The sequence below is a fragment of the Anomaloglossus baeobatrachus genome, chromosome 5 (assembly GCF_048569485.1).
Source record: "Anomaloglossus baeobatrachus isolate aAnoBae1 chromosome 5, aAnoBae1.hap1, whole genome shotgun sequence".
In the NCBI taxonomy this organism is placed as follows: Eukaryota; Metazoa; Chordata; class Amphibia; order Anura; family Aromobatidae; genus Anomaloglossus; species Anomaloglossus baeobatrachus.
Window position 1 is genome coordinate 368,430,810 of NC_134357.1, and position 14,273 is coordinate 368,445,082.

The following is a 14,273-nucleotide window of genomic DNA, read 5'->3' on the forward strand; positions in this document are numbered from 1 at the left end:
ATACCAGCCTTCAGCCGTATGGCTTTATCTGGCTGGCATTAAAATTGGGGGGGGACCGCACGCCAGTTTTTTTTAATTATTTATTTATTTCTAATTTTTTTTTTTCAATTAAACAATCTTTATGGGCTTGTTTGAACTGAAAAATACATGAAACAATTGTTGACAAAACTGCAGCCAAAAACGCACCAAAAAAGCAGCAAAAATGCACCAAAAAAGCACCTACATTTTTTGTGACATTTCCAGGCTCTCTCTGACAAGGTGCAGTTTTGGCTGCAGTTTCGGCTGCAGTTTTGGCAGCAGTTTGTGAACACGAAAAAGAAGCAGCGTGCGCATGTAGCCATATAAAGGCTTGGTAGAGAAGATAGAAACCTAATTCTTAAAGGGGACCTGTCTACCAGATCAAAAGTAGTCAGCTTTTACTCTTATTTTATACCCAGTGGTATACGCCATAAAGTTCGAGATATGGACCTTTTGTACTACTTTTTGTTGTGTTTTTTTTTTTTTTGTTTTGTTTTTTTTTTTACAAGGGAGCGGTGCTCACAGGGTAATACTGTGCAGCCTAAAGCCACACCCCAGAGGATCCTGGGAGCCATGCCCCCCTGGATAAAGACAATATAAATTAGCACTAAAAAAGGCCTCTATCTGTGGAACAAAAAAAAAACCAAAACCAAGATACTCAGTGGAGCAGCGGTAATAAAGACCAAAAATTGGCTATTTTTCACCTAGTGATGGGTTCACTTTGTCATCATATAGGCTTTAAAGAGGTTTCTCACTTGGCGAATTTCCCCATAGACCTATAGATATGGCAGACAGAACAAGCGGCAATTAAGGGGTACTTCTCACATAGCAAAATCGCTAGCGAGATCACTGCTGAGTCACAGGTTTTGTGACGCCCCAGTGACCTCATCAGCGATCTCGCTGTGTGTGACACTAAGAAGTGACATGTCCCCTGCTGTGAAATTGCTAATCGTTGCACACTGTTCTGGTTCATCTTTTGCTCGTTGGTCTCCCGCTGTGTAGCACACATCGGCGTGTTTGACGGCGGGAGACCAACAAGCACTGACTCTGTGTAAGCAGCGTACGCTGGTAACCAGGGTACACATCGGGTAACCAAGCAAAGCGCTTTGCTTAGTTACCCGATATTTATCCTGGCTACGTGTGCAGGGAGCCAGCGCTAAGCGGTGTACACGGGTAACCAAGCAAAGCGCTTTGCTTAGTTACCCGATATTTACCTTGGTTACCAAGCGCAGAGTCGCTGGTGGCTGGTCGCTGGTGAGATCTGCATGATTGACAGGTCACCAGCGAAAATTGTGATGTGTATTTGTATTCTGCCCCCCAACTCAATACTTTGTTGGAACACCATTCTCTGCAATTACTGCAGCAAATCTTTGGTGGGATGTCTCTATCAGCTTTGCACATCTAAAGGCTGAAATGTTTGCCCATTCTTTGTAACATAGCTCTAGCTCAGTGAGATTGGATGGAAAGCGTCTGTGTACACCAATTTTCAAACCATGCTACAGATTTTGTGGGATTTATGCTGGACCCTGACTGAAGCATTCAAACACTAAACTCTTCCATTGGCTCTGGCAGTATGATTAGGGTCGTTGTGCTGTTGGAAGATGAACTTAAGGTACCGTCACACTAAGCAACATCGCTAGCAACATCGCTGCTGAGGCACAACTTGCTAGCGATGTTGCTGTGTGTGACATCCAGCAACAACCTGGCCCCTGCTGTGAGGTCGCCGGTTGTTGCTGAATGTCCTGGACCATTTTTTAGTTGTTGCTCTACTGCTGTGAAGCACACATCTGTGTGTGACAGCAAGAGAGCAACAACTAAATGTGCAGTGTGCAGGCAGCCGGCTTCTGCGGACGCTGGTAACCACGGTAAACAGCGGGTAACCAAGAAGCCCTTACCTTGGTTACCCGATTTACTTCGTTACCAGCGTCCGCCACTCTCAGCTGTCAGTGCCGGCTCCCTGCTCTCTGCACACTTAGCTGGAGTACACATCGGGTAATTAACCCGATGTGTACTGTGGCTATGTGTGCAGGGAGCAGGGAGCCGGCACTGGCAGTGTGAGAGCAGCAGACGCTGGTAACGAAGGTAAATATCGGGTAACCAAGGGAAGGGCTTCTTGGTTACCCGATGTTTACCGTGGTTAACAGCGTCCGCAGAAGCCGGCTGCCTGCACACGTAGCAGAGTACACATCGGGTAATTAACCCGATGTGTACTGTGGCTAGGTGTGCAGGGAGCCAGCGCTAAGCGGTGTGGGTTGGTTACCCGATATTTACTTTAGTTACCAAGCGCAGCATGCTTCCACGTGTAGCGACGCTCCAGCGATCCCTGCCAGGTCATGTTGTTGGTGGAATCGCTGGAGCGTCGCATAGTGTGACATCTCAAAAGCGACCTCCTAGCAACTTACCAGCGATCCCTATCAGGTTGTATCGTTGTTGGGATCGCTGGTAAGTTGTTTAGTGTGACTGGGCCTTTATGCTCCAGTCTCAAATCTTTGTCAGCTTTTAACAGTTTTTTTTCTCCAAGGATTTCTCTTTATTTAGCTCTTTCCATTTTCTTAACTCTGAACAGCTTCCCTGTCCCTGTTGAAGAAAAGCCTTCCCACAGCATGAGGCTGCCACCACCATGTTTGACGGTGGGGATGGTGTTTTCAAGATGATGTGCAATGTTCTTATCATCTGACGAGCACTTTCTTCCACACGCTAGCTGTGCCTCTGCATGACACGTGGAAGGGAAGGTGCTCTGGTTAGATGAGACCAAAGTAGAACCTTTTGGGCTAAATGCTGTGTGTGCGCCAGGAAACACTGCCCATTGTCCTTTAAAAAAAAAAACCAAAACCCCATGGAATGGGTTAGATCAAAGCATATTTGTGTGTTTGAATGGCCCAGCCACAATCCAGACCTAAATACCATAATGACTCAGGAACTGAATAGATATACACGTCACAATTTTCAGATTTATATTAATTGTTAAATACGGTACTTAGAAAACCATACATCATTTCCTTTTACTTTTCACAAATATTTGCTACATAGTGTTCGTATATCACATAAAGTTCCAATAAAATACATTTGTTTGTTGGTAGAATGTGGAAAAAAAAAGAAAAGTTCACAGGGAATGAATACTTTTTCCAGGCACTATACATGATATATACATAATAGTGAGGCGTAGCTGACGAGACAGTTTATAAAATGCACAGTTCTTTCTTTTGGCTGCAGCAATCATTCATTTAGCAACATAATTGACTATTTTAATTTTATACATAGACTAAATGGGTAAATTAAGCTATATTTTTTTTTTTAGTTTTGACATGGACTTTGACCATACATGTTGAGGCCGCAGTAGTAAAAGATTGAGAAGCCTTGTTTTAGACTTTGCATAGCTGTATAATTCAAGTTTAGGTGCCCATCTATTATATGGTATGAGACAAATGCAAAGTAAAAACCTGTATTACCATAGACTTTTAAAGGTTTCAAGGCCATGCTTTGAGGTCAATGAATAAAGCTCATGATGGCTTCTAATCTAAAGCGCCAGACTTAAGGCAATAAACATTAGATAAATGACGATTGATTGAATTGTTGAATGATCGCCTGCTGAGCTATTGTTTCGCCAACACTGTCATGCACCTTTTTAGTTCAGATAAGTTTTTAAGTTTGGTGAAACTGGCCATAGTCCTTCAATAACACTCGAACTGTCTCGTCATTAGACAAAGGATCTATGCCGCCCCTGCAGCGGTCGAACCGCTCAGATCCGGGAGGTTGCTGTTGTGGCTCGAGGGTCTCCAGACCCGGGGGCTCGCGGCCACTTCAAATGAAAGTAGGGGGAGATATTTATAGGGGATAAGAGTTTGTGACGCCACCCGTGGTTCGCGGTAAGGGAGTACTGCCGATGGGAGTACTTGGAGAAGATGGAGTGGAGCAGCTAGATGACATTCCCTCCATGGGTAGGGTAGGCCCCGGGACTCTGGATGGTGGAGGTATAGGGAGCGCAGTGCTGGTTGGGAGCAGGGGGGGAGGACGACGTACTCACTCAGGCAGTGTTGGTGATGATGCGACCGCAAAGCAGACTCTGACAACAAGGTAAACCAAGTCTCTGGGTACCGCTGCCCTCTTGGGGGAGCCCGTCCGGGTATCCGTCCCCTCTGGTACTGCCGGGTGATCCGGAGCCTGCCTCCGTGCACAAATTGGAAGTGTTCTGGTTGCCCATTGGCTTAAAGCTGTCCGGGACCCGCTCCCTACTTGTTGGTAGTGGAGCTGCGCTCTCAAGGGCTCACGCTTGGGATTTCTGTGGGCTGCATGGGTTGGAAAGCCCTATCCCTCTCGTTGCACTAGTGCCCCTGATCTGAGCTTCTTGGGAACAGTCCATAAAGTCACTATCCTCCACAGGTTAATTGCCGGGTTGCCTGAAGCTACTCCCCAACCTAGGGTCCTGTACCCCACTGTGCTTTCAGTCCCAGACCGGTTATTAGGCTCGAGCTGCTGACCGTCCTCCAAGACCAGGTCTATGCACCCAGCCTCAATAACCTGCGACAGGGTCTCCGACTCCTCCGGGCCCAGACTACAGTCTGCGACCCAACCTGTAACATACAGGGAGCCACTACTCCCCAGCTCCTCACTTCTTGAGGGCTACTACTGCTCTACTTCCCTCCCACCAGTCTGACTGACCCCTAGGTGGGTGGCCCTATTGCAGCTAGGCAGCTCACTGGTGTGCCTGACAGGGTGTGGTGCAAGGTGTGGTCGGGATCTGGATGCTGATGGAGACAGTACCATAGGTTGGGAACCCAGAACTATGAGGGGTTGAGTCCTGCACCAGAGAGTAGGAAGTGCAGTACCCTGTGACGCCCTGACTAGTCAGTTGTAAAAATCAATATGGCTGACTTCAATCAACTAGGTTTGTTGAAATGATCAATCATTTGTTTAATGTCACCTGGTAATCATTCGTTGGTGTTTGCAATCGGCAATTTTCATTAGCTTTATGTCAAATGTGGGTTTGTACCTTTTTATAGATTCACATACAGTATATATGTAAAAAAAACTACATAAACTTAGTTGCTAAGATTAAGTATTTATTGGTGAGGTTGAGCAACAATCTCTGTACGTGGGCCTCCAATTTCATCTACCAATCCTTTTCTGTAATGAAGAAATAAGTCACTGGCACTGGCCACCATAGGTCGTTGCTGAATGTCCTGGACCATTTGTTGGTTGTTGCTCTCCCGCTGTAAAGCACACATCACTGTTTGACAGCGAGAGAGCAACAATCTGAATGTGCAGGGAGGCGGCTTCTGCGGACGCTGGTAACCACGGTACACATTGGGTAACCAAGCGAAGTGCTTTGCTTGGTTACCCGATATTTACCTTGGTTACCAGCATCCGCAGCTTCTAAAAGCCGGCTCCCTGTTCACTGCACACATAGCCAAGGTACACATCGGGTAACTATAAGCAAGCGCTTTGCTTAGTAACCCGATGTGTACCATGGTTACGAAGCACAGCGTTGTTACACGGGTCACTGGTGGCTTGTGGCTGATCTCTGATAGCTGTGGAGATCTGCCTGATTGACAGCTCACCAGTGACCATGTAGCGACGCTCCAGCGATCCCTGCCAGGTCTGATTGCTTAGTGTGACGGCACCTTTAGGCAATGCACGAGTGGTTGCGTGTGATCAGTGTTTGTATATGGGGGGAGTTGGGAGAGCTAGCTGTCTATGGGGGCCTTTAGAGTCTCGGGGTCACATGTATCCTATATACTTTCATCCCTATTCCATTCCCCCTTTTTTGATTCACTTTTAATTTTCATCATGTGCAGTTATGTCGGGTCTACACATAGTAGCTAGATCTGCAAAGGAACTGTATCAGTAAGCTTCCCTTGCATCCCACAGGAGTAGCCCAGCTTCATTTACATAACTTGTTATAAGGTGATAATTTCCTTTTCCATCTCCAGGGACTTTTCTTATCATTCCAGAAGATAAATAGGAGTATGGAAGAATTCTTCTGGTAAATTTATTGTTGCCATCTCACATTTAAATGAGAAGGTCTAGCAGCTTGAAACGTGAAGGAATATAGGAAATATGGCTTGACAGTGGAAGGCTAGGAAACAAAGAGCCATTGTGGGTGAATCTGTACAAATGATTATATGATTTGATAAATGAGGCACAATAATGGCTCAAATTAAGTCTTTATTATAGGTAGTCGGCTAAAGGGGGTTGACCACTATTCGGACAACCCCTTCTCAATGATTGTTTCCTCCTTGTAAAATATTTGTGGCGCCCTGGACAAGCCAGGTCGTCACAGAACTACACCAACACACCCCACACCCCGGCTAGGCACACCGAAGTCCAACACAAAAATCCTTGTTGCCTTCCTCTAGGGGCTGATGTCAACACCAGGGGGTGGGCCAGGCGGTTGGTCCCGCCCACCGAGGAGTTCACAGTCCTGGAGGCGGGAAAAGCAGGCAGTTGAGGAGAGATTAGTTTTGGAGAGGAGACTGACCGTGTCCGGGTGCGTGGCCCGGGCACATACAGCAAGATTGGCAGATGGTGGTGACCGTCTGCAGGAGAGCCTGATTGAAGTGAACTGTAAGGACCATGGACGGGCGGTGGCCCGGCGGTACCGGATCGGAGAGCAAAGAGAAGCCAGCACCATCCGGCAGGGCTTACGGACCCCGACCAGGCTAGGAGTCGCCGTAAAACTGGTCAAATCCGTTAGCGAAGGGAACCTCCGGGGTTTCCCAGCAGTCAAGACCCGATTGAAGGCAACAGCTCACACCGTAAAGGGAAACAGTCACCGCCAAGGCTACAGTTCCCAGGGCCAGAGCCTGCGGGCAAAAGGGGCTCCTTAAGCATCTATCCAAGCTGGGGAGCGGGTTACCGGTGGGAACCCATTGGAACCGTAAACACAACACAGGTGCAGGGAAAGGCAGTCACCACCAACCTACCGGGAGAACAATCACAGCCGTCTGTGGGACCCGTCCATCCAGCCTTTTGTTTGACCAGAGACTCCGTGTTAATTACTGGCTGAGTGAGTACCACCGTGCCGTGCGGCACAGCGCTGACCCTGCACCTCACCAGGCCCAGTAACCCGCCTGCCATCCATCCCTACCCCTCACCGGGCCCCGGGACAACCAACCCCCCTACCCACAGAGGGGAGAAACAACATCCAAGCTGCTCCCTGTCATCGCTCCCGGGATCCCCGTCCAGAGCAGCAGTGGTGTCCCAACCTCACCACAACCGTGGGTGGAGTCATGGACAATATCCCTAAACCAAACCACCCCCTTTCACCCACGGGCGAGGAGCGGAGCTCGAGTCCCCGGGATCCGGCCCACCGCTCGAGCCACCACCGAGGAGCAGTAGCAGCAGCAGCAGCCGGACCCGAGCAGTGGGTGAGCGCAGCGTCCCCTCCTCCGCCCGCGACATTTACACCTTTACTCCTTTCCTGTGTCTGTGCCCTTCCAGTAGTGTCACCACTGCCTCACTCTGGCAATTAGTGGCTTTTTCAAAGCAGAGGCAAATTTAGGTTTTCCAGCACTCAAGGCAATAATTCTATATGGCGCCCCCCACATGCAGTTTGATTAGTCGTCATGTGACCTCAAATTCATATGCGATTTCCACACTTCATAATTTTCTCAATGTTCAGCGGAAAACTACAGTTCCTGTTTCGAGAGAAGCAGAAAGGAAAGCTAGATGTGACATGACCATAAGCTGAAAATTGCATAGTAGAGGAGTGGCCATGTTATGACTGCTGGAACCAGCAAGCCGAGCTGAAACCTGACAGTGAGTATATTACACGCTTGGGCATGCTACAGTGCTTAATTATTATAATTTAAGGGCTTCTCCAGGTTTGCAATGAAAGTCTGCAGTCATTCTTCTGAAGTCTGACAGCACGCCCACTGCACACTTTTCAGATTCTCCCATGCCGGCGGCAAGAGTAGATGGTCTTGTGACTGCAAGGATGCAGTTTGCATACTTCCAGCCACATTCTGACTAGACATGTCTGGCCTCACTCAGTTCACTTGTATTGCCCGAGACCAGCATGTCTAGTTGGCACGTAATATACTCACAGCAGAAAAGAGGGCAACCAGTCCAGTTAGCCCAGCCCAACACATCTAATGCACCACAGAATGCAGACAAACCCCTCAATATGATGGACACTTCACAGATGCAAGGTAAATTAGACACTAGTGGCATGCATAGGGTGCGGTTCACACTTGTATGCGGATGGTGTCCAGCCAGCAACCTATTACCACGCCCTTCCTATTAGATTAGGCGGGTTACCCGGACACTACTCAAATGTAGCACACAAGGGACAGAGACTCCACTATGCACAGCCTGTATTAAGAGGCCAGGCTGCATCCTGTATAAAAATGTGTAAAAAATGTATATCAAATATATATGAGGTATTAGTAAATTGGCCAATGTACATAAGCTTGCAATCCTCATCACGGATCCTCATGTTTGCAAGTCTCTACACTGATAAATATCAAAAATAGCAACAAAAAGAGGAGATTTGGCACGTAACTGCATGTAAGTCACATAGGTGTTTTCATGACTTCCCACTTTCACCGCTGGCACCAGAGAATCCTAACTGTATGCAGTGTGCGTGCTGTGAGAATTCAGAAGTCTGCAGTGGTCCACTTACCACCAATGCTGTGTGTACCTCTGCACCGCCGATGTGCCACCCCCGTGCCAGCAGCCGCCGCTGCTCTGATCCGAACCTTCAGGGGTGGTGGCTCGAGGGTCTCCGGACCCGGGGGTCTCGCAGACACGCCAAATAAAATGGGGGACGTAGATGTAAGGGCTAGGCCGTAATAGGTTTGTGATGCCACCCACGGTGTGTGGTGAGGTGGGACACCACTGCTGCTGTTACTGGGCACCCGGGGGAGATGTTGTGCAGCAAGTTGTTAACCCCTCCGTGGGCAGGGATGGTGGCCCCGGGACCCGGTGGCTCTGGTGCAGGAAAGATGGCGGCCACAGGGGGAGTGTTGGTGTACTCCCTGTCAGTAGTAAAACACGCAAGTCTCTGGTAAACCAAGGTGGTGGTGGCCGGTGCCGCGGTCGGTTGCGTTCGGGTTCCCCCACCCGGCTGGTGGTCTCTATCCTTGTCCTGCACCTTTTTTAGTAGAAAAGACTTCCTTGTGCGAAACGTAGGAGTCCGCTCCCAGCTGGATGTGGCCTAAGGAGCCGTGCCCACAGACGCTGGTCCGTGGGATCTATGGGCCTTGGCGGTGACCTCTTATCCCTAATCGGTGAGCTGTTGTCTTCTATGAGGGTCTTTGGGTGGGACAGGACCTCTAGCCCTGGCCTCAATCGGTTAATTAACCAGTTCCAGTTGTTTCTGGTTCCTGGCTTCAGGGTCTGAGTACCCCCCTTTGTGCTACGGTTTCCGGGTCGGTTCCCCGTGTCGGTACTGGCGGGTTGCAACCCTGGCCCGGTCCACCTCGGTTCCACCGAACAGTCTTCCTGTCTCCTGCTGACGGAGACCACTGTCTGCCTCCTAGCCAGTGGCACCAGGGCTCCTACCCTGGTACCTGTCAGTCAGCTTCAGGCCTGACACACAAGCCTGACCTCCACTCCACACTCCTCTGTCCTTTAACTCCAAGACTGATCTACTGGTTGTCCCGCCCTGGGTTGTCTGGACCCCTGGGTGGGCGTGTTCCAACCGCCTGGTCATGCCCACTGGTGTGTCTATCTTTCCCTAAGGGGGTGACTAGGGTTTTCTGTTTGGCTGTGTGTTTCCTAATGAGGGAAGGTGTTATGCAGGGGCCTATTTGTGACTACCTGGTTTTGCCAGGGCGTCACAATTTCACCATAGTTTAATCTGAGTGCAAAGAGATGGGATCATTTGCCAACACTTCAAACAGAGGCCTGGTCTGGTGTGCTTGGAGAATTATTGTAACTATTCCCTTCTGATTTACTGCTTCCATCACAGATTTGGTCAGAAATTTTGGATTACTGACCGATCCCTTCTAACGGATGATTACTAGACATGTGAATATTGCCTTAGCAATGCAGATGCAACTTTTTTGGTCCCGTTCAAAAAGTTGATTGCAGCTAAATCTGTTTTTCTTTTTTTTTTTTTTTCCTTTTTTTTTCTTTCCATTGAAGCCTGTGGAAAACAGATTTTTTTCTGTTTTTCCCTTGAAATAGATCTGTTTTTTGCTTACTGGATCTGATTCAAAGAGATGATTACTTTACTTTACATGTCCAATAATCATTTGGTTGAAAGTGATCCAGTAAGCTAAAAAAAAAAAGAGATCAATGGAAGATAAATGGATGGCTATTTAAAGGATCTGTTTCCCATAGGCTTCAGTGTAAAAAATAAAAAAGGATACAGTTGCAATCCGATTTTCAGCCTGACAAACGTTCTCTGTACAACTTTTTTTTTTACTTGATAAGATACGGTAACTGTTTCCAAATCCATTGCAAATGGATGATTACTGGATATATGAACTAAGCCTTATGTGACAAAAAGGCCATTGTACCTCCATGGAAGCCAGGGTCCACGTGTGACTGCTACTTCTAGACACCCTATTGTTACACCCGCTTTTAAGCATTAGATCTACTATAATTAATTAGATGTCATCATATTACAGTATTCCATAGACCTCATTGCAGCACAGGGTGTACACAAGGGTTTTTTTTTTGTCCAGCACATCTAACGATTTAAAGGGTACCATCAGAGATGTATCTAAGTGTCGCGGGCGGAGGGGACGTGCTCACCACGCTCAGGTCCGGGGCTTCTGCTGCTGCTCCTCGGTGGCTCGAACGGTGGACCGGACCTCGGAGACTCGAGCAGCGCTCCTCACCCGTGAGTGAAAAGGGGGTGGTTTGGTTAAGGAGATTGTTTGTGACGCCACCCACGGGTCGTGGTGATAATGGCACCACCGCTGCTGGTAACAGGGATCCCGGGAGAGATGGTAGGGTGCAGCGGAGATGTTGTCCCCTCCGTGGGCATGGGTTGGTGATACCGGGGCCCGATGGTGGTGTGACGGGGAGGCAGGGTCGGTGGGTTGCTGGGACAGCACGCTGCGGTGCCGGATGGCACGGGTATACTCACTCAGCAATTGATGCACAAAGTCTCCGGTAAACCAAACGGCTGGATGGACGGGTCCCGCAGCCGGCTGCAGTGTCTCTCCCCGGACAGGTGATGATGGCTGTCTCTCCCTGCACCTTTGTGTACTGTGTTGACTCCAATGGCTTCCCAACGGTAGTCCGCTCCCTGGTGTGTAGATACCGGAGGAGCCAGTTTTTCCCGCAGGCGCTGGCCCTTGGATTTCTAGCCGGTGGCGGTGGCTGTATATCTTCACGGTGTGAGCGGTTGCCTTCAATCGGGACTTGGTTGTTAGGGAACCCTGGGGGTTCCTGTCACATTCGGATTTGACTATTGACGGCGGCTCCAAGCCTGGTTGGGGTCCGATGGCCCTGCCTGGGTGTGCTTAGCTTCACTCCGTTCCCCGGTCAGGTACCGATGGGCCACCGCCCAGCTCCGGTCCTTACGGCTCTGCGGAGTTCCACTAACTCCTGCAGACGGCCACCACAGTCTGCCAACCTTGCTCTCAGTGCCTGGGCTCCTACCCAGACACTCGCAGTACGTGACCTCTCACTTTCACCTCCTGAACTGATCTGCCTGCTTTCCCACCTCCAGGCCTGTGAACTCCTCGCTGGGTGGGGCCAACCGCCTGGCTCCGCCCCACCTGGTTTGGACATCAGACCCTGGAGGGAGGCAACAAGAGTTTTGTGTCTGACTAATGTAACTGTCCGGGGGTGGGAGTGTGTGTGTGTTTTTGTCTGTGGCTACCTGGCTAGTCCAGGGTGCCACATAAGGAGGGCTTGGATGGGCATGGAGTGTCTTCTCAGACGCATGAGGTTGCCCCAATCTTTCCAGAACGCCCAGTCCATCTATTTCCCACACCCTATTTATAAAACTGTAACGTATTTGGGACAAGTAGAGACTGAAATAAAATACATTGGAACAAAACAAACAAAGAATAATTAGAGGAAAAGTACCTGAAAAACCAAATTGTACAAGGAGTTAAACATCCGCCGTACATGTGTGAACATAGATGGTATTTTTTGTCTCAGTTCAAAGCCTTATGTAATATTCTTTTCCCCTCTATTTCAGAATTATGTCCCGACTGTTTTTGAGAACTACACGGCCAGTTTCGAGATAGACAAGCAGAGAATCGAGCTCAACATGTGGGACACGTCTGGTGAGTCTGTGCTTCTGCTCTGTATCGGCAGGCTGTCTGGGAGTTACACAGCGTGGCAGGTGTGCTGATCTGGAGCTGGAAATAATGAGCATTTTAGATGTTTTGTGCATTTCCCAGCAAAATAGCTTTCCCAGGGTATTTTTTTTCTTTTAAAGGGCCAATACACCTGAAATACAAGTTGCTTCGTCTTAAAAAAAAAAAAAAAAATTGTTCTCTTACAGTAATGTTTTCTTGACATTTATGTCCCCATAAAATAGAAGAATGTGCTCCCCTAAAAAGAAACAAACGTGTAAGCCAGGCTTGCACAGCCTTTTTTTTTTTTTTCCGTCCAAGAGCAACACTACCATACTGAATCAATCTCAAGAGTCCCCCAAAAATTTAAAGGAGGTACTTACATAAATACATCATCAGATCCACCATCAGTACATTAATACATCACCAGAATATATTTTCAAGTATTTGATGAGGATTTCTGCTCCAAAATAATCAATGTGAACGCACACTAATGAGTTTTTAGAGCAGAAAATCACCAAATCCTCCACATAAAAATACGCAAATCTTAGAGATTTGAAAATAAGTTTTGATATAGCCATAAAGCACGTTATGGATTGCTACATGTGTAGAAAATCAGAACCACTGTCAGCACATGAGTGCGACACCAGAACCACCATCCATTCACATATTTGGCATCAGGACCACAATCTGTACATGGAGGGGGGAACATATCATTGGTGTAACCTGTGCAGTCGCACAGTGGCCCACAGGTTAAGGGGTCTCAATTCTACCTTAAATAGGGGAAATTGCACATTTTGAGGAACTATTGGGCTGCATAGGGAACATATATTGTTCTTCCACAGGGGTCCTTTCCTATCTGTGTCCGCTAAGAGTACATGAATGCAGTGCCAGAGGCACAGTCAGTATATGAATGCAGCATTAGAAACACCATCACTACATTAGTGTGATGCCAGAACCACTCTCAGTACATGAATGCAGCTTCAAAACCAACATTTGTCCAGGAGTATAGCTCCAGAACCACTGTCACCATATGAATTCAGTGCCAGAACCACCATTAGTACATGTATACAGCACCAAGCCTAGTACAACGATAATTTGTAATATATACTAAAATCTACTATCACCGTTACTGTTGTCCACCTTTTTGTTCACAGCTCGGATGTGGGCTCTGCTTAGTGAGTGAGACAAAATGGCCCAGTGCAAATGAACAAGTTTTTTTTTTTTTATTGCTTCAAAAAATTCTTATACACTGGACCTCAATTATTTACATGAACATTGCTATAATAGTGTTTTTTATATTTCTGGGACAGAAATATAAAAATACTATGTTCCATGCTGCACCCCTGAAAAAATCCCCCTCACTGTGTTACCTGTACATATCCCCCCCACACACAGCCCTTCTCCATAATATAACTCTCTCCATACTGTTTCTCCTCCACACACACTCAGCCTCTCCATATTATCTCCCTCGCTCCACACAGCTCCACTCCATAATGTCATCCACCCCATAATGTCGCCCCTCCATACTACCACCCACGCCACATACTTCCTGTCCAAACTATCCCCCCAAACTGCCCCTATTCATAATATTCCCCTCACTATACTGTGCCCCTTTTAATGATTACCACCTCCCCCGTATCGGGGCTTGTCTGTATCGTCAATCCCCCCCCTTCTGATAATTACGCATTTAGTCTTCAGCTCCTCCCATTGAGCACTTACCGCAGCTAGCCATGTCAAATGCCTCTGTGGTGCCAGCAGCAGCATGATGATTTAATCATGCTGCTGCACGTCAGGGCCAGGGATGACTGCTGCTCCTCTGCCCCAGTCTTCAAATGTATTTGCATCTGAATATAGGAAAAAGGAAGCAGCGTTTGCAGGACAGGTCCACAGGCTGCAGCAAATCCTCTGTTGGCCCGCATGTTGTGAAGGCCTGATATAAACTAAAAAAAAAACAGATGAAATGCTTACACTTTGTAACATACACTCTGTTCTGTGGAAAGAGGGACATAGGAGGCCCTGAATATATTTGATTTTGTAAGGACTGAA

General features: G+C 47.9%; 1 protein-coding gene across 1 annotated transcript in view; it reads left to right on the top strand.

Annotated features, from left to right (window-relative positions):
• RND2 (Rho family GTPase 2) overlaps window positions 1-14,273 on the top strand; it is a 163,997-nt gene that overhangs the window by 17,859 nt on the left and 131,865 nt on the right. The window contains exon 2 of the mRNA XM_075349977.1: window positions 12,125-12,212. Within this exon, the coding sequence (XP_075206092.1) occupies window positions 12,125-12,212 (88 nt within the window). The remainder of the gene's footprint in view (window positions 1-12,124; window positions 12,213-14,273) is intronic.